Raw genomic sequence first — 24,057 nt, forward strand, 5'->3', positions numbered from 1 at the left:
TACATTAAAATACAGTGAAACGGATGCAAAAACGCAGTGTGAACCCAGCCTAAGTCAATGCCTGTCTTTTTTCCACTGATGCTCTGTAAAGACCTGATGGGGGAATACATAAACACCCTCAAAGGGTACAAATCACTGGGATTTTACTGATAAAGGTATTTGCAGTGCCAAGTAGACGTGCTACCGTGTTTACCCAAAAATAACACAGTGGCAAAATATGCACTGGGGGGGGGGGTGATTTATCAAACTGGTGTAAAGTAGAATTGTCTTAGGTGCCCCTAGCAACCAGATTCCACCTTTCATTCCTCACAGACACTTGTTTGATAAAGCTCCCACTATGTCTTATTTTTGAGGTAATTCTTACTTCTCTTCCCCCGGCTGAGGGGAAAGAAATAAGACATCCCCCTCGGACCTCCCCGCAAAACTCACATCATTGCCGGACGGGTGCAGAGGCGGGTCGTCGCAGCCCCGGGTCATAGCGGCGGTAGCGTTGAGTGTCGGGACGTGCGATAGGCATTGTGCATCAGGACGTTTGTGCTGCGTTTTGCATTGGGACATGCATGCGGCATTGTGACGCGTGGCGGACTTTGGGGGCCATGGACCAAGCTGCCTCTGGCACCAGCAGTGAAGCTCTAAGAGGGGATTAGGTGAGTTGTGGGTGGCCTTACTTTCAGGGGGTGCCCTAGTTTAGGGTAGGGGGTGCCTTACTTTACACTATAGGGTAGATTAGTAAGGGTTTCTAATTTTTGTAGGAACACGGTAATATTCTTTCCTATCATATTTTCTGGGTCTTCTTCGATAACGCTAGATTCAGGAAATTGGTCTTTTATTCTAGCATGCAGGGTATGCAAATCCCCAATATCAAGACTTCTCCATTACACACTGTTAGGTCATAGAAACCTGTTTTTCTCTCAATCACCCCCGTAGAGCGTGCTGACAGACAGAGAGCTGTGACTAGTTAAGGCCCTATCTCTGCCCCCATGATTAGATTGTGGGGATGTTGAAACTTTTTAAAATAAAGGTGAAAGTATGATTTTTTTATATATTAACGGGCTCCATTACGTTTAATGGATAATTGAACAGCACTGCATGCACCACATAGAACAGCTGTAATTGATTATGATCATCCAAATAATGAATATGCTCATTATTTACAACCAGTTTTTGCGAAATACAGCCTTTTTTATCTGTTCACACTTTTTATTTTCACTCAAAATACTGTCGTATCTAGTTTTGATTTCACGCTGTGAGAACCTAGTACACAAAAAATGTTGACATATTTTACAAAAAAGTTTCAACATTATGCTCTCAAATGTGCAGAGGAAACCTCATACAAAACAGCCCCAATAGAAAAGCAAATCACAATGCTTCCCTACATACAAGAAGTATTGCCCAGCCCTAAAACTATTCTTGGAACTGAATACAGAATAACATAAGTACAGTATCAGCTGAATACACCATACTATTCTATCACTGGTATCAGCTCTGTACACAATTCTGTTACAGCACTAGTATCAGGAGCTCTATACACCATTACATCACTGGTATCAGCTGTATACACTATTGTATTACATCACTAGTATCAAGAGCTCTATACACCATTACATCACTGGTATCCATTGTTTACACCATTGTATTACATCACTGGTATCAGCAGTATATACCATTCTATTACATCACCGGTATCAGGATTAAAACACTAATCTATTACAGTACATTACTAGTATAAGCTGCCAGTGTCAGGGAAGAGGTAAATCTGGGCAGTGCACTCTGCCAGCCCTCTGCTTTCTTCCTATCCTCTGTAAGCAGCGAGGACTCCTCTTCCCTCTCTCCCTGTGGCTTCTGTGAACAGCTGGGATACCCTCCCCTCTCTCCCTGTGGCTTCTGTAAACAGCTGGGATACCCTCCCCTCTCTCCCTGTGGCCTCTTTAAACAGAGGGCACACACCTCCCCTCTCTCCCCATCAGCCACTGTAGGCAGCCATGATTACTCCCCCTCCTTCTTCCTCCTCTCAGCTCAGCCACGCCTCCTCCTTCCACCCTCCACCTTCTCTCATCTAGCCCGCCCGCTCGCTTCCTTTTCCTTAAACATGGCCTTGTCAGTGCTACGTTTCACGGAATGTGGGAATAAGCACTTACTGGCAGATAATCTATACTGATGATTATTGGTCAGATTGGCTTTGTTAATGAGAAGCCAATACTGAGGATCGGTGGTTGCAATACATGGGCCACACTGTGCAGACTGAAAGGTCCTGTATGAACAAACATAGGGCAAACTTAAAAATTGCATTTCTCAAAAAAAATATCAAAACATTATTTTTTTAAACATGGGCACAAACCAGATTCTTTTAAACTTACAATTTTAGCACAGATACCTAAAAATAGTGTTAATAGATTTCATCTCATTAATCGGGAATCTTATTGGATTTTCTAACTGTGTAGTTAAACCCCAAATGGGTTAAACAAAATGATTGAGAATGTCAGATAGTGTGTATACTGTCTGTCTCTTTCTAATACTGGTTTCTGTATATTTTTCTAATATTGATGTATATTTGTATTTTTTTTAAACTTGCAGCCCTGTGCCCAATGGCCGTGGCCTAGAGTGTGTATGCATTAGGCTGGCAGACCCTCTCCGTCGTTCCTCCCCCCCCTCCTCATCATTAGGAATGCTCCAGGTAGATTGTCTCCTATTCATCACCTGTGTGAGCACGGCACATGGGCTGGGTCATAAAGGCACCTCTGTAGTTTTCACTGCAGAGGAATAGGAAAGATGGTGGGGGGGAGCAACGGAGGGGAGGTGCAAAGTTAGGGCACATATACTCCAAGCCATGGCCGTTGGGCACAGTTCTGCAAGTTTAAAAGTTGTTTTTTAGGACAATACCTGCATCACCTGCCGAACAGACCCCAGGACAGATCTTGGATTAAAAGCAGCTATCCAAAGGTACAAGTGGTTTGGGGGGATCAGATTGTGGGTACAGAGTCACTTTAAAGATGGTCAGTCAACATTTGTACTAGAACACTTGAGAAAATAACCCTAATGCTTTCGAAAGGCGCTGCTTTTTTATTAAATATATCTTGAAAGAATAAAATGAACATGGCTTCCAAACAGCTGTCTGTGGATCGAAGCCTGCCTTGGCAAGCCCTTGTCATGATCGCAATACTCACAACTTGAGTTAGACATTGACAAAAAGGGGCCACCCTGGTGTTTCCCTATTTGTGTTCCAATACTCGCAACTGAGTGGGACTTAACCCTTTAAGGACCCTGCTAACTTTCGTTTTTGCGTTTTCGTTTTTTCCTCCATGTGCTTAAAAGGCCATAGCACTTGCATTTTACACCTACAGACCCACATGAGCCCTTATTTTTTGCGTCACTAATTGTACTTCGCAATGACAGGCTGAATTTTTCCATAAAATATGCTGCGAAACCAGAAAAAAATTATATGCGCAGTGAAATTGAAAAAAAACGCAATTATTTTTCTTTGGGGAGGCTTCATTTTTACGCCGAGTTTCCTATGGAAAAACTTAGTTGTTATATATGTTCCTCAAGTCATTACGATTAAAACGATATGTAACATGTATAACTTTTATTGTATCTGATGGCCTGTAAAAAATTAAAACCATTGTTAACAAATATACGTTCCTTAAAACCGCTCTATTCCCAGGCTTATAGCGCTTTTATCCTTTGGTCTATGGGGCTGTGTCAGGTGTCATTTTTTGCGCCATGATGTGTTCTTTCTATCGGTACCTTGATTGCGCATATGCGACTTTTTGATCGCTTTATATTACATTTTTTCTGGATTTGATGCGACCAAAAATGCGCAATTTTGCACTTTGGGATTTTTTTGCGCTTACACCGTTTACCGTGCGAGATCAGGAATGTGATTAATTAATAGTTCGGGCGATTACGCACGTGGCGATAGGAAACATGTTTATTTATTTATTTATTTTTATTTGTAAAATGGGAAAAGGGGGGTGATTCAGACTTTTATTAGTGGAGGGGATTTTTTATTAATAAAAACACTTTTTTTAACTTTCCCTTACAGTAATATGAAGCCCCCTGGGGGACTTCTATATACACAGAACTGATCTCCCATTGAGATCAATCCTGTGTATATAATAGAGCAATGATCCATCAGATCGGTGCTCTATTATAATGGTCTGCTGCAGACTATCTGAATAGATTGCTGAGCCGGGATCAGCGTCATTCCGACGCTGAGCCCCGGCCGGCTCATTAGAACGGATCTCCCCTCCACGATCGCATCGCGGGGGGGAGATCCCCCACTGGACACCAGGGAGAGGGGGCACAGCTGCTATTCAAATGCAGCTGTCAGCTTTGACAGCGGCATTTGAATAATTAGCCGGTCGCGGCGGCTAATACACGCGGTCCCTGGCTGCACATAGCAACCGGGGACCGCGCGCTGCAGAGAGGGCTCACGCCGGGAGCCCTCTCTGTTTACTCATAACGGCCGCATGACGGGTATACCCGTCATGCGTCGTTAAGAGGTTAAGGGGCTATTTATCAGGGTGGTGTGGTCCTCTCCCCATCATGGAGGCACCCAGTGGCAACAGGCTAGAGATATCTGGCTATCCCTTGTTTTGAGACTCACAACCGAGGCTCCACGGACTCCTGTTTTGCATATTTAAATTTTTGGGGGCATCAGTGGAGACTCTTGGAATTTTTTTTCACTGTTCTCCTTGAGTTCAGTGATAACTGTGTTTTGTTTGTCGATTTGCTATTGCCCCAACTAGCCAGAATCCTACTCCACACTGACGAGGGGCAAAACCCCCGAAACGGCTGTCTGTGGATGGAAGCCTGCCTTGGCAAGCCCTTGTCATGATCGCAATACTCGCACCTTGAGTTAGACATTGACAAAAAGGGGCCACCCTGGTGTTTCCCTATTTCTGTTCCAATACTCGCAACCGAGTGGGACTTAAGGGGCTATTTATCAGGGTGGTGTGGTGCTCTCCCTATCATGAAGGCACCCCGTGGCAGCAGGCTAGAGATATCTGGCTATCCCGAGTTTTGAGACTCGCAATCGAGGCTCCACGGACTCCTGTTTTGCATATTTGGCTTCCAAACATTGTCACAGAAATCCAATAAACTATTCCCTTAACCTATGGAAATGCATATCATATGCATATGTTTATTTTAAAGCAGCTGGCCACTTTATAGTAAAATAGTGCAGTGTACAGTATTAGTAACTGTACTCACTGTCTATAATGACATATGCTTCCTCCAAGCTGTGCTTTTCTGCTCTGTGGTCATTCTGTCAAGAATATGGCTGAGCATAGATGAGCACATGATCAAACTCCTTCATCAGAGTCCACCATAGGCATATAGAGGCTGAGTGGAGGACACTGACTGAGGAGTAAGCTCATATGCTTCTCAACGCTCATCCATCATATGGATAGCATTTCCGCTCAGCATACAGAGCAGGACGGGCACATCCTAGAAGAGGGGCATCTGTAATCGGAACTACAGGGCACATAGGTAACTACTGTCAGTAAGTGCGGTGAGTACGCTTTGGAAAGAAAGATATGAACGTAAGAAAGCAATTCATTTTAAGCATATTAAGAAAGTCTGAAGGAGAAAAAAAAAATCACATTTAAATTGAATGCTAACAAGGGAAGTGAGTACAACTGCTTTATAGGACTCCAATTTATCAACATAACAACTGTGATAGTTTTTCTTTCCCTTACTGTCATTCAAACTTTAATTTACAGGCTGATAATTGGAACTAGCTAAAGAAGAACTGCATCACTGAGATCCATCTAATAGTAAATTGTATGCATTATTGCTCCTCTAGGTCCCTAAAGACCCTGAGCATTTGCTTCCCTTGCCAATGTTACACTAATTATGACTCCTGGAGCACTTCAATCTGCATGCTAAAACATATTATGGAATTCCCATTAACATTAGATAAAATTCTCTGACTTTTCCAGATTTATTTGAACAAAACAAATTTAAAGCCATGCAGGATCTTGTTTGTTTAAAACTGCTGTGTGCTCTTTTAGTTTATGTCCTTGCCACTGCAATTACATATATCAGAATGCAATACCCTCATGGCAATAATATTGTGCAAATATATTTACATAAGCTCATCATTAAGTTGAAAAACAAGCACACTTAACTTTTTAAAGAGGGTTTTAAATCCTGCCGTATTATGAGGCAAATATTGTGTGTGTCCTCCAGGACTTTTAACCCTTTCACGACCCTTTGATTCCCGATGCCTACAGCAAATATTCATCTCTTTAAATGCTGCAGAGTAAAAATGATTCCTCCCTTTAATTCTTAATATAGCTATTTTATTTTCTTTCCTCTGCAAGACAGTTTTATTTAGAATTGCTACAGATACCCTTTAATTTATTCTTGAGAAACTCAAAAATAAGGCACAAAAGAAAAAAAAATAGTGGCCTGGAATAATTACTTTGTGGGGTTAAGGTCATTCTGTATGATGGAAATTTATTTATACCTTAACACTAAAAAAAATGTGCAAAGCTAATTAAAGCCCAATTAAAACCTAACTTTAATTAGCATATAATTGTCTAAAAGTTCTACCAAAAAATAAGTGAAAATGTCACATATAGGTATACAATTCTTCATATACAGGAGTACAATTTTCGTCCAACAATATACCATGCTGCCAGTTCACCCAGCCTAACACAGCAGGATTGGCGCCTTAACAAGTGAGAGAATACATGCATATATGTACATACCTGCTTAAACAAATGTACTGTATATAGTGCTGTAAATCACTAGGAATGAATAATATATTACCCAAAAACCCCAGCCCAGAATGGGCTGGTATCTTGCTATACAATGTACTAGTACAGAAAGTAGACATACATAGAGATCATAACAACAATAGCTGTTTGAACAAACCTGGCCCTCCAACTCCATCTGCCAGGAGTCCCACACAAGGGTAAATATCAAGATGCATATGGTACAGATTGCGATGATGTAAATAAGTTGCTATGATCACAATAAGATCAAAAGTCAAATGGTAGCAACTGTTAAAGCATGACTGAGATTTCATGAGACATTTGGCTATATGCTATAGGTTACCATAACCACATGCTTGCAAATAACTCAGTGGCAATCTAAATTAAAAAAAAAAAAAATTAAGCTGCAGCAGGGACCCACTTAAGCCGCTGATATATCATAGTAACGGAGCATGATTATTTCTTAAATATATCTAGCTATATAAATTATCCATCAAATTAACCATATGCAGTCTATAGTAGACATGACAACAAAAAGATTTAGCTCTGTACAGGGTGATATCCCAAGAGTGCAAACCAGTCCAGAACAACCTATAAGGGCTAAGGATTAGATCCACATGTATGTAAAACAAAGTTTAAGAAGTATCGCTAATGCAAAAAAACATACAGATAGGTAAAATGCTGCGGAATCTGTGTGCGCTATACAAATAATGCTGGCTTCACACTGCCTTAAAAAAAAATTATTATTTATTTATTTTTTTTATTTTTTTTTTGGGGGGGGGTCCTCTCCTCTCATGTGTTTGATGCTCTGGGGCAGTTTTTCCAAAACAAAACATGTTCAATGGAAGTCTTCTGCTCCACTAAAAAAGTGGCCTATGTGTATGGTGTTTTTTGTGGCAGAAAAGTCACAGTCGACTCCCTGTGGCCAAGACTGTGGTCTGTAAGAAGGTGGGAGGGGCCAAGGGAACTTGCATAGTCTCAGCTCAGCCAATCAGCGGCTGCAGCAGAGACCCACTTAAGCCGCTGCTTGGCTGATGAAGAAAACACCAGGAGAAGACATGAGAGCAAGTTAAACCCTCCCCCCCAACAGAACACATTCTGACCCACAGGGGGTTAATTTAATCAATATGTGAAATGTGAAGTCTACAGCTCCTTAACAATTCTAAGTTGTATTTTCCAACATCTTTAAAAGTGGTAACAGCAATTAAAACACACGTTGACGTGTTGAACCCTCCCCTTAATCATGGCCAATTGGTTAATTTAACCCCCTGGGGACCAGACTGCAACCCCCTTGCCCCCCCCCCCCCCCAAACTGAGCTCATTCTGGCCAACAGAAGGTTAAGTTAACCCCCTGGGGACCAGACTGTCAGTTCTACCCTCCGCAAGCCCCCACCCCTCAGCGACCCAGCACACAGAAAACGTTAAGTACCGGATCTGGTGCTTGCCCTAGCAAGGAAGGGTGATGATGGAGGGTGGACCTGAGGGCCTGTCCATACAGAGGCGGTTCACTATGAAAAGATACGGTAAAAAAAACGCCCACAAGGGGTGGGTCTACTGCTCCGTACAGAACCTCTATGGAAAAGTTTGGTTACAAACTATGAGTTTTACAAATGAGATAATAATTTGAAACTAGTAATACTTGTAATATAAATTTAGTTATAGTGTTACTATATGATTGTTACTTGTATGTTGTATGGAAGAAAATAGAACTAAGGACTACTGGCAAATGTGTGTATGAAAGGGCACATATAAAAATATTTTTGGGGACAAAAAGTTAGGTGAATCCCTACTGGGTGTTCAACACCTGACTCCCATTAATATTTTGGTGGAGATGGGGGTCAGGAGTAACAGAAAATCACCACCACACCCTTTGGTTCTGTCAGAGGTAAGCTGCAGTAAGAGCTTTTTGGGTGTGGCTTAACCATTGTCTCCACATAGAGAACACAGGATCGCTCAGCTGTGACAAACACTCCTGTGTATTGGGAGGCCAGAGGGGATCATTCAGCCGTCAGTTATTAAAGGTGAAAGACCAAATTTCAACATACTCTATGGGGGAGATTTATCAAACATGGTGTAAAATGAAACTGGCTCAGTTGCCCCTAGCAACCAATCAGATTCCACTTTTCATTCTCCAAAGAGTCTGTAAAGAATGAAAGGTGGAATCTAATTGGTTGCTAGGGGCAACTAAGAGTTTTTCACTTTACACCATGTTAGATAAATCTCCCCCTATGTGTTCAGAATATGTTCAGTACACAGTGGAAACATGGCCCTATTTACCACCCAAAAGAAATAGGAGTGTGGTTTCTACTGGGTTTGGAATGCATTCTGAAAGCATATATGGAAACACAGCCTTAGATCAGGAGGCAATGAAACAACAAGGAAGATATGTACCTTGTGTGCTGTATCAGTACTTCAGTATTATAGTAATAGCAGCCTTTTACTAGATTTCATATTCAAGATTATGCCAACATGTTAATAGATTGCAAATTGAAAGTCTAAATCTTACGATGGGTCCTTTAGATTAACTGTGAAAAGTTATAAAACAGCTATACAATTATAATAATGTGCTGGTTTTACCACAAATAAGAATGTTACTTACAGCTTAATTTAAAAGATAATGGGAATAGAAGATGCAGTGACTGGAGCCATTTAATTTGCTACTTAGAATTCAGAGCGTTCATAAGATCATGTGTCAAAATGAAACAATAATTAAGTGAATGCTGAAATCTATTCATTTCATAAGCTAAAAATCATGCCCAGCTTTAAAGCAAACACATTAGACAGAAGACCATATGTCTGAGTTTAAACAAACAATATCACAAATTGAAAATTATCTGACATCGGCAAGAGAGAAAGAGAGCCTGAAGCATTTATCTACCAAGCCTGTAAATACTTGTAGCCAAGGTTGTTTCCAAAAGCTATTGTCCTTGCACAGAGGAACAGGAACAAGTTGAATTTTAATACCAGGACACTCTGACTAATTAACATTACAGTAATGAACTCTTTATCAATCTTACAAATATGTTTTTAATTGCATCATTCAGAAGAATAGAACTGTTGCGCCATTTATGACAACAAGGGAGAATAAATTTAGTTTGCTGTCCTATTGTGACGGTCAGTTTATCCGCTAAGTATGCTAATCACAAAGTTGTGGGCAAATAAACTCTAGACATTATACAGTATTTATATTACTTAGCAGAAATGTTATATTCAGAGGAATAAGAGGCATCTGCTCTCTCTGGAGATCTAGGGCTGGATTCAGACACAGCATTTAAGACAGGGTTTTGTGGAGTTTTTTTTACTTTTATTGTTAACAATGCGAGACCAGAAGCATATTGTTTGTGCTTTTATTAATTGAATCTTTGGCCCCAGACTCCATAAGAAATAAGCACTTTAAGTTTACCTAAATTTCAATATTTTGCAATGTAAAATGTTATACAAGATATAACTCAATCTTTATGGGGAAGTTTCAAAACTGGTGCCCGAGGGGCATTTCACCGTGGTTGGCAAATAGACCAATCTGTTCTTTCATAAGGCTAAACCCCCAAATGCCAACTTCTGTAGCACATCTAAGGGGATTTCAGTCTAATAAACAGCCATAGTAAGACATGGTTGTAAAAAACAACAATCCCATACACCATTTCTCTTAGACTTGTATGCCATTTAACCATTACAATTTAACATGTTCTTGCATTATGATGCCATCACAATAGACCGCTATATTAAATTTGTGTCTTTGTAAGCATCCAAATACCAAACAGTTTGGGGCTGATTTATCAAGCTGTTTTATCCCAAGATTCTTTTTGTTGCCCATAAATAAAGACTAGAGATGAGCGAACCGGGTTCGGGTTCGAGTTGATTTGAACCCGAACGTTCGGCATTTGATTAGCTGGGGCTGCTGAACTTGGATAAAGCTCTGAGGTTGTCTGGAAAACAAGGATACAGCCAATGACTATATCCATGTTTCCCACATAGCCTTAGGGCTTTATCCAACTTCAGCAGCCATGCTCGAGGTTCGCTCATCTCTAATAAAGACATAACTAGGAAGGTTTCTGCCAGAAAAATGTATCAGGTAAAAGAGCGACTGCTAAAATGCCTATAAAAAGCAGCAAACAGGAATTCAAAGTTGCTGGTGTCTCTGGAGTCCCGTGTACCTAAAGGTGTAGGACACTCCAGAAGCTTGCAGTTGTGCATCTAATATCTGGCCACCGATAACCAGTGCTCACAAGCAGAAATGGTTGCAGTGGGCTCTGACATACATAAAGTTTAATTTACAGTCTTGTTTAATGAGGAGTACCGAGCCACCACGTCTCAACAACGCAGTAAAGTCAACAAGGAGGTGGCAGAGATGTGTTTTGGCAAAAATCATGGAGAGAGAGCTGGTGGGCCCCTTTAGGGTCCCTGAAGGTGTGAAAATGCAAAGTATATAGGGTTTCTGACTAACCACTTTCTTACAAGGTACAAAAAAAAAGGAGCAGAGCCTTAAATAGCAAATTTATCTTCATGCATGATAAAGCATCATCAATGGCTGCTATGGGTATCAAAAAGAGAGAAATTCATGGTATGGCCACAATCCTCCCATGTCCTCAACGCTATTAAGAACCCTTGGAGTATCCACAAGCAAGAAATATGAGGGTGGGAGAAAAATCACACCAAAACAGGAGCTCTGGGAGCCTATTTTGACATCGTGCAAGAAAATTAAAGCAGAAAATATCTAACACCTTGAAAGGTTCAGTGGATGCAAAGATTTTAAAATTGTCAAAGGGCCCTAAAGGAAGTGTCCTATGTTAATATGTGACTTTTGAGATGTTGTTGCTTTTCAGTTCTTTACAAATTATAAAATATATTGAAATTCTGTTGTGAATAATAATTTGTAACTGTGCATTTTAAATGTAATAAAAAAAAAATAAAAATAAATATATATATATATATATATATATATATATATATATGTGTGTGTGAGTGTGTGTGTGTGTGTGTGTGTGAAGGGGGGGGGGGGGGGGTTGGGAGGTTTGTTCACTTGCTCTCACTGCTCTCTGTTATCAGCAATTATAACAGCCTGCCCAGCATCTGAACACCCAGACCGACTGATCCAAAATTTGTCACGTTAGGTGTCTAGGGAGGCGAATAAAAAATTCCTATCCCACATTAAATTTAAAGGGCATGATAAGTGGCCTATTAATCACCCCTGCAGAGCACACTGACAGACAAAGAGCTGTGGCCCTATCTCCACCTCGACATCTAGATCACAGTACTCTGCATAACCTGTGAGCTGTATATATATATATATATATATATATATATATATATATAGAGCGCTTGTTTTCAAGGGTATGGAGCAGATACCAGGAGACAGGCCAGTACACCAGGAAACATGGAGGGGGCCATAGGAGAGCAACAAACCAGCAGCAGGAATAATGCCTCCTCCTTTGTTCAAGAAGGAACAGAAGCAGTTCCAAAGCCCTGAAAAATGATCTCCAGCAGGCCACTAATATCCATATCCCTGCTCAAACTGTCAGAAACAGACTTCATGAGGGCAGACATCCAAAAAATCTTACAGCCCAACATTGTAAAGGTAACTGGCATTTGCCAGGGAACACCAAGATTGGCAAATTTGACATTGGCGTCCTGTGCTCCTCACGGATGAGAGCAGATTTACACTGAACACATGTGAGAGACATGACAGAGTCTAGACAAAAAACAAAAGGTGCAATGGCAACCCACAGGTGCAAGGGCCTGCCGTATATACTCCTCCCAGCGTAAACACGGCAAACACCTGCTTTGTAGATATTAAAATTTAAAATATAATTTATTTATTTTTTTAGAAAAGTGTGGATCTTAGCAAACTATTTGATCGGAGCATACCATGTCGCCACGTTAAGGCGTCCTCAGAGACACGGTCCCTACTCTAGCATTTTCACACTAGCAATGGCCTCTCCTGGGCTGAATAAGCCTACAACTGGGCAGGCCAAAAGGAGGTAGCCACACCCCCACATTCAACCAAAAAAAAGGGAAATTTTGGCAGCACATCTCTGACTCTGTTCACACTGCAGGTTGCACGCTGCTTGTGGTTTAAGTACAGACAAAAAACAAGAGGTGCAACAACAACCCACAGGTGCAAGGGCGCCTTACCTATGACAGAGTCTGGAGACGCCATGGAGAACTTTCTGCTGTCTGCAACATCCTTCAGCATGACCGGTTTGGCAGTGGGTCAGTAATGGTGTAGAGAGGCATTTCCTTGGAGGGCCACACAGCCCTCCATGTGCTCGCCAGAGGTAGCCTGACTGCCATAGGTACCGGGATGCGGTCCTCACACCCCTTGCGAGACCAGATGCAGTGGCCCCTGGGTTCCTTCTGATGCATGATAATGCTAGGCTTTATGTGGCTGAAGTGTGGCAGTAGTTCTAGCATGATGAAGGCATTGATGCTATGGACTGGCCCGCCCGTTTCTCAGCCCGGTATCCAATTGAGCCCAACTGGGACATTATGTCATGTTACATCCACCAACGCCATGTAGCACCACAGACTGTTCAGGAGATGACTGATGGTTTAGTCCAGGTCTGGGAGGAGATCCCTCAGGAGACCATCCACCGCCTTATCAGGAGCATGCCTGGGTGTTGTAGGGAGATCATACAGGCATGTAGAGACTAAACACACTACTGAGCCTTATTTCCATGTCTTGAGGCATTTCCACTGAAGTTGGATCAGCCTGTAATTGGATTTTTCACTTTGATTTTAAGTATTATTCTAAATCCAGACCTCCATGGGATATTAATTATGATTTGCATTGATCATTTTTATGTTTTATTGTTCCCAACACATTCCATTATGTAATCTATAAAGATTAGCAGACAGAATATTTCATTCATTGGGATCTAGGATAAGGTCTTTTAGTGCTCCCTTTATTTTTGAGCAGTATTTATACAGGGTCATCAGTTGCCTCGCAAACAAATGTAAACCAATTAAAATCCATTTTCTGCAACTATACTATAAACTGATACCATTAACCATAAATACAATACAAATTAAAGGTGTTACAATCACAGATAGGGTCAAAGTACACTAAGTGATCAATGTACTCAGGATGTAGATGGTCCAGAATGAAAAAAAAGGAGAAAAGACTACGAATTATTAAACAGTGTAAAGAAATCCCTCTTGTATTTGGTGAGAAGATAAATACGTATTTGTGTTCACCTATGATCTTGACACAGATGCTACTGCATTAACAGTCACTTGGGTCCTACAATGCAAGTTGCTGGCAAAGTAGTTAAGACAAACTTATTTACCACATTAATTAAATGGTCTATTTAACATGGAATATCAATTCTCTAATCACATCTCAGCTGAACTTCTTATTTCAATTAACAACTCTAAAGTCTTCCAACAGAGATCCAACTGCTCTAGGATCATTAAGAACATTTTCATTATCTGTCAAATGAGGGAGTAAAAGGCAAAAACTGCAAGCACTCTCAGGAGTAGGCCTCTACCCTACTTAAGAGATGATTAGGGAGTAAGCAGCAGTAGTTCTCATTAGTTGCTTAGCAATGAATAGACCGCCAATGAAACAGGAATTGGAAACAAAGAAAAAAGGTGTTTCCATGCAAATCCAAACTCAAGGGCAGCTTGCCCTTTTCTATTAACACTAAACATGACATTACCACACAGTGTAATCATCCCAAGTCAGGGAAAGGTGAAATGGGCAACCACAAAGGCATTTTCTATACCTCCCAGCATAAACTTTGGCGGAAGCGTCCTTGGGAATTCCTATTTATCACTAGACAACATAAACTTTATGGGAAAAACAGCAGCTGTGCCTTACATCATCCGTATATACATGAAGCTACTTGTTTCCTAAAAAGGGAAGATTGGCTAGCAATTAGCTATCTGATACTTTCATAATGTGGATAGCTTAAAGGGGTACTCCACAGAAAAAATAACTAAATCAACTGGTGTCAGGAAGTTATACAGATTGATAAATGACTTGTATTTAAACAAATACTCAAGCCTTCAAGTATTTATCAGCTGCTGTATACCCTGCAGGGAGTGGTGCTTTCTTTCCAGTCTGACACAATTGCTCTCTGCTGACACCTCTGTCCATGTCATGAACTGTCCAGCGCAGCAGCAAATCCCCATAGCAAACTTCTCTGGATAGTTCCTGACACAGAGAGAGCATCATGTCAGACTGGAAAGAATACACAACTTCCTGCAGGGCATACAGTAGCTGATAAATATCAGAATGTTTGAGTGTTTTAAATAGAGGTTACAAATCTGTATAATTTTCTGGCACCAATTTATTTAAAACATTTTTTTTTCCCCTCCGGGGTACCCCTAAATGACAATGTTGAAATGAGCAAGCAGATTTAAGAAAATAAATATAGTGATATCACTACAGGACATACACATTGAGCCTGGCTTTTACATGCAGAATCATTTTTATACAAAAAAATAATTCATAAAACATACGCAGTGTTAAAAGTATAGAATCACTTAGAAATGACTGCCGCTAGAACCCAGTGTGCTACTAAGTATAAAAGGTATACATACAATTACAATCATTTTTATTGCTTTAAAGCATCTAAATTAAAAAAAAAAAATTAAAAAACAGCACAAAATCCCATACTGTTTGCTGTTTACAGCTCCTATGTAGATCTATAGGTATTCACGTTCACAGAACAAAGAGAACCCATATTATTGCTCTACTTTCTCTGTCATTGTCTTGTTAACCTACAAACAACATAGATGATGACAACTGAATGCGAGGATGACTGTAGGATCAGACTTCATGGAGTTTTTACTTAGACTGTAACTAGGGAAGTTAGTTACATACATCTACATAAGAGATGCATATGCAAATACAGGAATATTTGCTGTCGCCATTAATTCAAGACAATTTGCCATGCTGCTTTAATGGTAATGTATTAAAAAAATTATATAGAAAGTACCTTCAAACCTTTCATTGTTAGCATACTTTGAAATGGAATCACAGCTGACAGATTCACTTTAAAGTGCTGACACTGTTAGATAGCTGTAAGAGCAAAGAGATATATGGTACCTTTCATATATCTGTCTGTGTTACCAGTAAGTAGAAAAAGGCTTTTCTTCACTGGTGAAAAGTGCCATGATGCACTTCCCAATGTCCTGAAGTTCTGAGTGTTTTAACTTCACATCCATGTCCCAGCTTGACTGACAGCTTTCAACTAGAGATGTGCGAACCGGGTTCGGGTTCGAGTCCATCCGAACCCGAACGATCGGCATTTGATTAGTGGGGGCTACTGAAGTTGGATAAAGCTCTAAGGTTGTCTGGAAAACATGGATACAGCCAATGACTATATCCATGTTTTCCACATAGCCTTAGGGCTTTATCCAACTTCAGCAGCCACCGCTAATCAAATGCCGAAAGTTCGGGCTCGGATCGACTCGAGCATGCTCGAGGTTCGCTCATCTCTACTTTCAACATTAAGCTGGGGGCGGCCCGCCTCCACTGCCTCAGCCCGGGCCAGTGCCCAGGAATAGAACAGCGCCGTACGAGGAGACCAGGCCAAGATTCAAGAAAAAAGGACCATGGCACCAGTTTCTCCGCGCTGCCGCTTTATCCATGTGAAATACTTGCAATAGAATGGATGTATGATGATGGAATTATATCCACTAGAATAGAGGAATTTACTAAAATATTGATATGTCTTATCCTGCACCAAAGCACCCAAGATGCATATGCGAGACACATACACAGTGTGTACAGTATATAGAGTCATATATATATATATATATATATATATACACACACACACACACACTCAAAGAACTCTGCAGCACATCCATATAGTGAAAAATCCAAAATGTGTTTTGGGATTTTTCACTATACGATTGTGCTGCAGAGTTCTTGGGAGTATTTATGGGGAGACGTGGATTCGGTTGCTGGCACCCTTTTCACCGGTCTGATCAGAGTGCACTTCACACTGGATGTTTTATATATATATATATATATATATATATATATATATATATATATATAGGAGTGTAATGTGGTATTAAAACATCTTATGTTATTATTTACTATTCCATATTTGAAATTTTTATTAATAGTTTATATTGGGACCTAAAAAGTACTTGCATCCAAAGGATGCTACATCATGTATATCCTAACCACATTACTTTTATCCCCTTATAGGAAGACAATCACCAATATAAGATGGTAATGTATAAAACTAAAGCTCAGCAATTATAAAATCTTTAGTTTCATATATTTAATTCTGTCCTCTAAAAATTCTCCTGTCACAATGTGTAATAGAGTGTGTAAGTTCCAATGGTTTGAGATATAAAAGCGTAGAAAAGATTTATGAAGGCAGGCAAAAGAATAGGTTCCTTCTTTTCGGCCATTTGGACTAAAGTTTATTATTTAGTTTACTACAGGCTGAGTTTCTAGCTGACTGTCGATCGAGCAGCGACAGGGATGGGCGAGGGAGCCAGGAGACATCACAGCACCCAGCACTGGGAAAGCCTCTGACACTCTGCACTAGAGAATAAAAGCATGTTTTTACATTACAGAAGCACAGACCAATATATAAAAGGTACAATGTATCACTTTGCCGTAACATGACATTTTTTTCATTTTTCTTTTTTTTTTTTTCACTTTACATATACACAGTACTGATAAATACTTGACATGATCACGATAACCAATACCTGGCTACAGTGACGATGCATCATCATTTCTGACATTAGTGTTCAAATTATTATGAAGATGAGAAAGGATTTTATACCATTATCTTGGCCGAGTATTGAACTTGTAAAAAAAGACAAAAACAGTTGTGTTCCTGAAGTAACTTACCAACATGGTCCCCCATAAATACAACAAAGAAGGGTGTGACAAGGTCGTTTATCCCTTGAACATATCCACTGGCTGGATGTCGAATTGCCCAGATAAATAAAATCCTTTCAAAGATCTGAAAAATATAAAAGACCAACTACTTTATTTAGACATAAATAACTTAAAGCAATAATGTCAAAAAAATAGTTGTCAGACATATATGCTTCATTAGAGTCTATGTGTCAGATCTTCTGGTAGACCAGGGAGTAAAGCACACTGCTGCGCCAGGCTATAGCTTGACACTAACCACATTCTAATATTTAATGTTTCAACAATAACACTTTTAGGCTACTCAAATGGTTGTGGGCACAGATGGGCTTGACGCTATATGGGGACTGCACAAAGGTGCCTATACTAAATAGGGACCTTATTAATATATAATGGCTCAGAGCATACCTATCATGTGAGAGCGGCGGGGGGGAATCTTAAAACCATATAGGGGCAAAGAGGTCCTTAATTACTATAGGTGCTGCACTCCTCATGTGCCCGACTCAACGCTGCCCCTTGTATCCCTTTACCAGATAATGACAGTTCTGGTGCAGGGAGGGGAGATGGACCACCGGGATGATGATTCACATGTCACACTAACCTGGTGGTCTCTCTCCCATTCCGCACCAGAGCTCACCCTGCACTATACACGCATTACCCCTAATTATTGTATATTGAGAACTTGTATAATTTTTGTTGGGCTAAAATATAATTTAAAATAGGTTTGGCCTGGACTTCTCCTTTAAGTGTCCCTCTCCCCACTGTGTCCATCTGACCTGGACGCCTTAGAGACTTGCATTATGTGGCCACCCAGATCACATAACAGCCTCGTCCTCCTGATTAGTTGAGGTCTGAACACTTGGACCCTGACCAATCAAAACTTTTGACATGCTTCTGACACACTGACCTATTGGCTTACCTAAAAGAGTCTTAAAACATGGACTGGTGATTTTTAGACAGACCAAGATTTTCTTCAAAAGGAAAAGAAACCATCAGCAGACAGCAGTTTTAAAATTCCTGACCCCTGCCATTACAAAGCAAAGAAATGGTTGTCTAGGTAGGTGCTCTTTTGTTGTGGACCTGAACAGGTAGTTTCTCCTTGTATAGACTCCCTAAAAAGAAGCATGCTGCCTCTACAGTGCCTCATACCGGAGGTCGCTATCTTCTCATCTTTTAATGTTTAGTCATTACAGACCTCTCTTTCTTCTTAATACTGCCATAGCAAGCTGTTTTTTTATAGTCTGACATGTTACAGATTTAGTACAGCTGCCCCTTTTTACAAGCCCTCTAGTTCATATTACACCTTCTGCTTTGCCCCTCTCACACTGCATTTTTTCCTGTTATTATTGAAATTAATAGAGTATGTAACCAGCAAATAAATAAGTTGGGGGGGGGGGGGGTAATTCTGGATTAGGAAGTTAGGAAGGAACACACCGAGGTGAACATAAGATCACTAGAGGTACTATTCAACTGTAAGCATTATCAGTAATTCAAAACCAAGCAAAAAAACCTGCTTTATTTTTTAAAAAAAAGTAGAACAACTGTTGTCATTATTGGTATAATGTTTTGGTAAACTTTAAATAAAATATTGAAGGAAACTGTTCTGCAAAACTGTACAGAATGGTGGAAAGTAACAGGTTTCTTGTAGATATATTTTGCACATACTGAGTAGAATAAAAGTCAAATTGCATAATAAGTATAAACCCCACAGTGCAGACTCAGACTATGTTCTACATAAACTGACAGTGCAGTTCAGCCAGAGCTCAGACAACACTCAAGCTTTATCATTTAACTTATTTTTTTCCACTTGAAGAACTATAATGGGCATCTAAAATGATTTCTCACCTTCAAATGTAATATTGAGCTAAATATGCTAAGTCACAACGATTTCAAAATAAACTGCATATTTCTATGCATTATTCATAAAACTATATTTATGTTTTTTTATGTCTAGTTTTCTGTGGTGTGTGAAAACAAGATAACAGTTTCTTTCTGTATTACATATTTGAAAGTGTCCCCTGACTTGCAGGGGTATTTTATATATGAATGATACTGTAATGAACCACTGTTGCACTGTTTTCTGTTTGGAATGACTGATTAGTATGACGCTGATCCACTAACAAACTGGACAAATAGTTTGTAATTTAAGGGGTTATTCAGCGTTTTTTTTCCCTTTCAAATCAAGTGGTTATAGAAAGTAATATTGATTTGTGATCTACTTATATCTAAAAATCTCCAGTCTACCCAGTCATTTTTAGCTGCTGTATGTCCTGAAGGAAATGGTGCTTTCTTTTCAGTCTGACACAGTGCTCTCTGCTGCTGCTGTAATGTTGCCATGATGGAATAAAGCATTTGCTTTTTTTGTACTTTACTACGCCTGGATGCTGTTACCTTTTTCTATTACAGTGCTCTCTGCTGACATCTCTGTCCAAGAGAGGAACTGTCCAGAATAGTAGCAAATCCAAATAGAAAACCTCTCCTGCTCTGGACAGTTTCTGTCTTGGACAGAAAAATCAGCACAGAACATTGTGTCAGATGACTTAAGATTTTTAAATAGACGTTTTAAAAGAAATTAAAAATCTTTATAGTGGTACCTTGGTTTAGGAATAACTTGGATTGAGAGCGTTTTGCAAGAGCTCACAGTTCTTCAAAATTTTAACTTGGGTGGGAGGGGGAGTGAGGCATGGTCTGCATAGTGGGGTCTAAGTTCCCCTCACCTTCCAAATCATAGCAGATCCACTTCAGGCTGAGGCTTGCATCAGGGGACAGGACTGTGGAGGTAATCTCTCCATAGCTGTAACTCCTCTATCCCCGGACAGAGAGTGCTGCTATACTGTGCCCACATCTGCCCTGCTCATTTCTTCATGCTCCTGCAGTCTGTCAACCCTTGTGTTTCCCATTCTCTCCATTCCTGCTATAATGTGCCTGCACTCACACTCAGCTATACACACTGCTGCTATAATATGCCTGCACTCATACTCAGCTATACACACTGCTGCTATAATGTGCCTGCACTCACACTCTGCTGAACACCCCCCCCCTTCCCCATTGCAGTGATGTGACCACTCAGACCTCTGGCAGCAGCCCTGCTTCTCTATTCTAGCCTGTTGTACTCCGTTCCTGTATTATGGGAATCTGCATCTACATCCTGTTTCTACAAACTGCTGCTATTTTTTTCAATCTTATGCACTTACTATACATTATAAACCACATGCTGCTTGGCTTTACTCTACAGTAACTTATAATATGACATATCCAGCTTTCTAAATTACCTGTTATTCAGAATAAAAAATCATTATATTATGGGGTGTGGAACCATTTGTCTGCATTTCAATGATTCCTTATGGGAAAATTTGCTTTGGTTTTAGAGTGATTTGGATTACAAGCCCGGTCCTGGAACAAATTATGCTCGTAATACAAGGCACCACTATATAACTTTTTGGCACCAGTTGATTTGAAAGAAAAATATTTTCGCCAAATAGTTTTTATAAATCATTGTCCACACGGGTGATATGGTGCCAGGATGAACTTTGGTGATGCCAAAGCACATTTTTTGGCTGACCCATTCTATAGAGTGTCAACACCCACCCATCATATACGATGTGTATGCGCTCCGGCCGGAATCACATAGAAGATAGGCTATGTTACACACCGCACAAAGTATGGCCGTTGTTGCCGATGGAAACAACAGCCGTACTTTTAGGTAGTGTGAACATAGCCTAATGGTAGATTAGTTGCACTAACAGATTACTACAGTGAACGGAGAAAAACTGCTTCTGACTTGTTCACCGTCTAGTGTGGCCACTTAACAGCTGATTGGCAGGGGGGTGCCCGAGGTGGGAACCCCACTCACCACTGACTGATGAGCTATACTGATATCGGAAAACCCCTTTAGGGTAGATTTACACATAACAAGTTCGCAGCAGATTTCACGCTGCAATACTCATTACCATTAGAGCCTATAGTCCTGCATTCTTGCAGCGGATTTTAATGCCCCTGCGAGAATGTAGTGGCAATTTTCTTTATTGCTCTCACATCTGAGTAAAGAAGTTTTTTCTACTGTAAAATACTATTTTTACTCTATTTTAATGGATTTTGAAAATCTATATATTTAATCCAATAAGGAGAGGAAAAGTCTTGTTTGCATTCTAAAATAGGTATTTTAATAAATACTCAAAATTCAAAGACGAACATGCTGTGATCAAAAATAGAAATGTGTCCAACAGCTTAACATTTGTGTAAAAAAAAATAAGAGAAGTTGGCACAAGTTGTTATTTTGTAAATGCGTAGCTGAAAACTTGTTTGGCATCTTTCCAAAACATATTACTTTCTCTAATATTAATGAATGTTTAATACTTAAAACTTAATCACCTCTCGCCATATGTATCTCATCATTATTTTATGCCAGCAATTATCGCTCAGAAGCATTATGTACATTAAGGTTAAGATACAAATAGATAAAAGAAGTATTTATACACGTGTTGGCAGGTAAATATAATTACAGCCTAAATGATTAATTGCTTTCCCCAATATCACTGCAAGTAATGGGCTGCAGCAAGAATTCCAAATGAAAGTTCACTTATCTATGGCACTGCTCACTTACTGTTTGCTTCACAGTCCTGAACAGATAAGAAATTTAGTGCAGGAAAGGATGGCAGACTTTAGGATGAGAAAGTAGGACTAGAGAAAGGAGGACAAGTGTAGAGTTCAGAGGACAGCAAACATAAGAGAAATGTGATGTTTCAAATACATTCAATGTGCCTGTGATTGATATAAAGAGTGAAAGATAGCATTTAACAAAGACGCCTTAACATAAAATATCTTTTTTACACTCAGGGCAACCCAAAGGTCATCCGAATAGTCAGCAAGCTCCACTGAGTTGGACAAAGCAGTGAAGTTTAACACAGAACAGAGAGAAAAATCCATTTCACTTCTAAAGCTTATGTTACATAAAAAGTGCCGCACTACTAGCTGAAAAAAAAAGGAACAGGGTAGATAGAGGCAAAGACAAATTGGCATGTCTGGGAAAAGGTTAGATACATTTAATAAGAATGTGATTTCCCATTAAGCCAGTCTGTGGTACATGAATTCAGTAAGATTTACAGAACACGAGGCAATGCAGACGTAATTACATTTGAATGGTCACAAGGTTTCAAGCTCCGGAAGAATGAGTGCAACATATCAGTCTTTCTGCAAAATACCTGACTAAGCCTTGCATGCATATTTTATGTTTTTTTAACATTTTTAAACCAGTGATATGTTATAAAAAATAAAATAAAATCCCTACCTTAAAGAGTTTATGCAGGATTAAAAAAGAAAAAAAAATGCTGCTTTCTTCTAAACTGCGCCACTCTTTTCATCAGTGTGTGGTATTACACATCCAATGTCCAACAGCTATTGAACATTACATGCTGGTGTGGTTTCACCCGCACACAATGCTCCCAACATGCACCTTCCCCACTCTCCAGCCACCATCATCATCCCCTAAGCAGGTTAGAACAGTCTACCTATCGTTTCATGTACATAGTATACCCTGTTGATAAAAGTCTTGTTCTGACCGAAACATCCATCAGTGATATAGTATACTGATAACATGCTCTGAACTTTACATTATCCGTGTTGATAACTGTTAAACCTAAAATGCATAAACAAAAAACACAAAAAAATATGACAACTTAATAAATTGTGGGCAGTTAATAGTCTTTATTATGAAAACCATCAAATGATATAATGAAACTGGCTCTCATTAGGACTGCTTAATAAAAGGAAGACGATGGGTTACCTCTGCTGCAGAACAAAAGATCATGAGAGTTTCCAGCCTCAAAAAAAACAAATTATAGCACCTCAGATTAGATCCTACATAAATGCTTCACAGAGATCAAGTACTGGTTACACTTCAACATCATCTGTTAAGAGGAGACTCAAGAGTAAAGGTGCAAGCACACTACCGAATCTGCGTGGATAACCTGCCATGGATTCCACCGCTTGCCCCCACTCCTGCCCGTACGCATCTCCTCCAGTGCCATAGACTGCTTGCTATGCACAGGCAGATTCCGCCATCCGCCCATAGGAATTGTCTTGCACGCACCCTAAAGGTCATATTACACGGGGCAATTATCAGCCCAATTAAGCTGATTTGGGCAGATATTGCAGATATGTTATAAAGACAATGATCAGCAGAGAAGTGTATTATAAACAGCATTGACCTCTATGAGAGATCAGTGCTGCGTATATAGAGGTCCCCCAGGGGGATTAAAAGTAAAAAAAAAAAAAAAGTTTTTTATTAATAAAAAAAATCCCTTCTCCTAATAAAAGTTTAAAATCACCCCAACTTTCCCATTTTATAAAAAACAACAAATAAATTAACATATTTGGAATCACCACGATCATAATCGCCCGAACTATTAAATTATCACATTCCTGATGTTGCACAGTGAACATCAAATCCAGAATATTTTTTTAAAAGCCATCAAATAAAAT

At 39.9% G+C, this 24,057-nt stretch overlaps 1 protein-coding gene across 2 annotated transcripts in view; it reads right to left on the bottom strand.

Moving 5' to 3' along the window:
- The window catches only part of TBC1D22A (TBC1 domain family member 22A), a 407,989-nt gene that overhangs the window by 282,778 nt on the left and 101,154 nt on the right, over positions 1 to 24,057 (bottom strand). For both annotated transcript variants that reach the window (XM_069976977.1, XM_069976986.1), the window contains exon 8: positions 17,551 to 17,665. In XM_069976977.1, coding sequence (XP_069833078.1) covers positions 17,551 to 17,665 — 115 coding nt within the window. The remainder of the gene's footprint in view (positions 1 to 17,550; positions 17,666 to 24,057) is intronic.

Source organism: Dendropsophus ebraccatus, chromosome 1, assembly GCF_027789765.1.
Source record: "Dendropsophus ebraccatus isolate aDenEbr1 chromosome 1, aDenEbr1.pat, whole genome shotgun sequence".
NCBI lineage: Eukaryota > Metazoa > Chordata > Amphibia > Anura > Hylidae > Dendropsophus > Dendropsophus ebraccatus.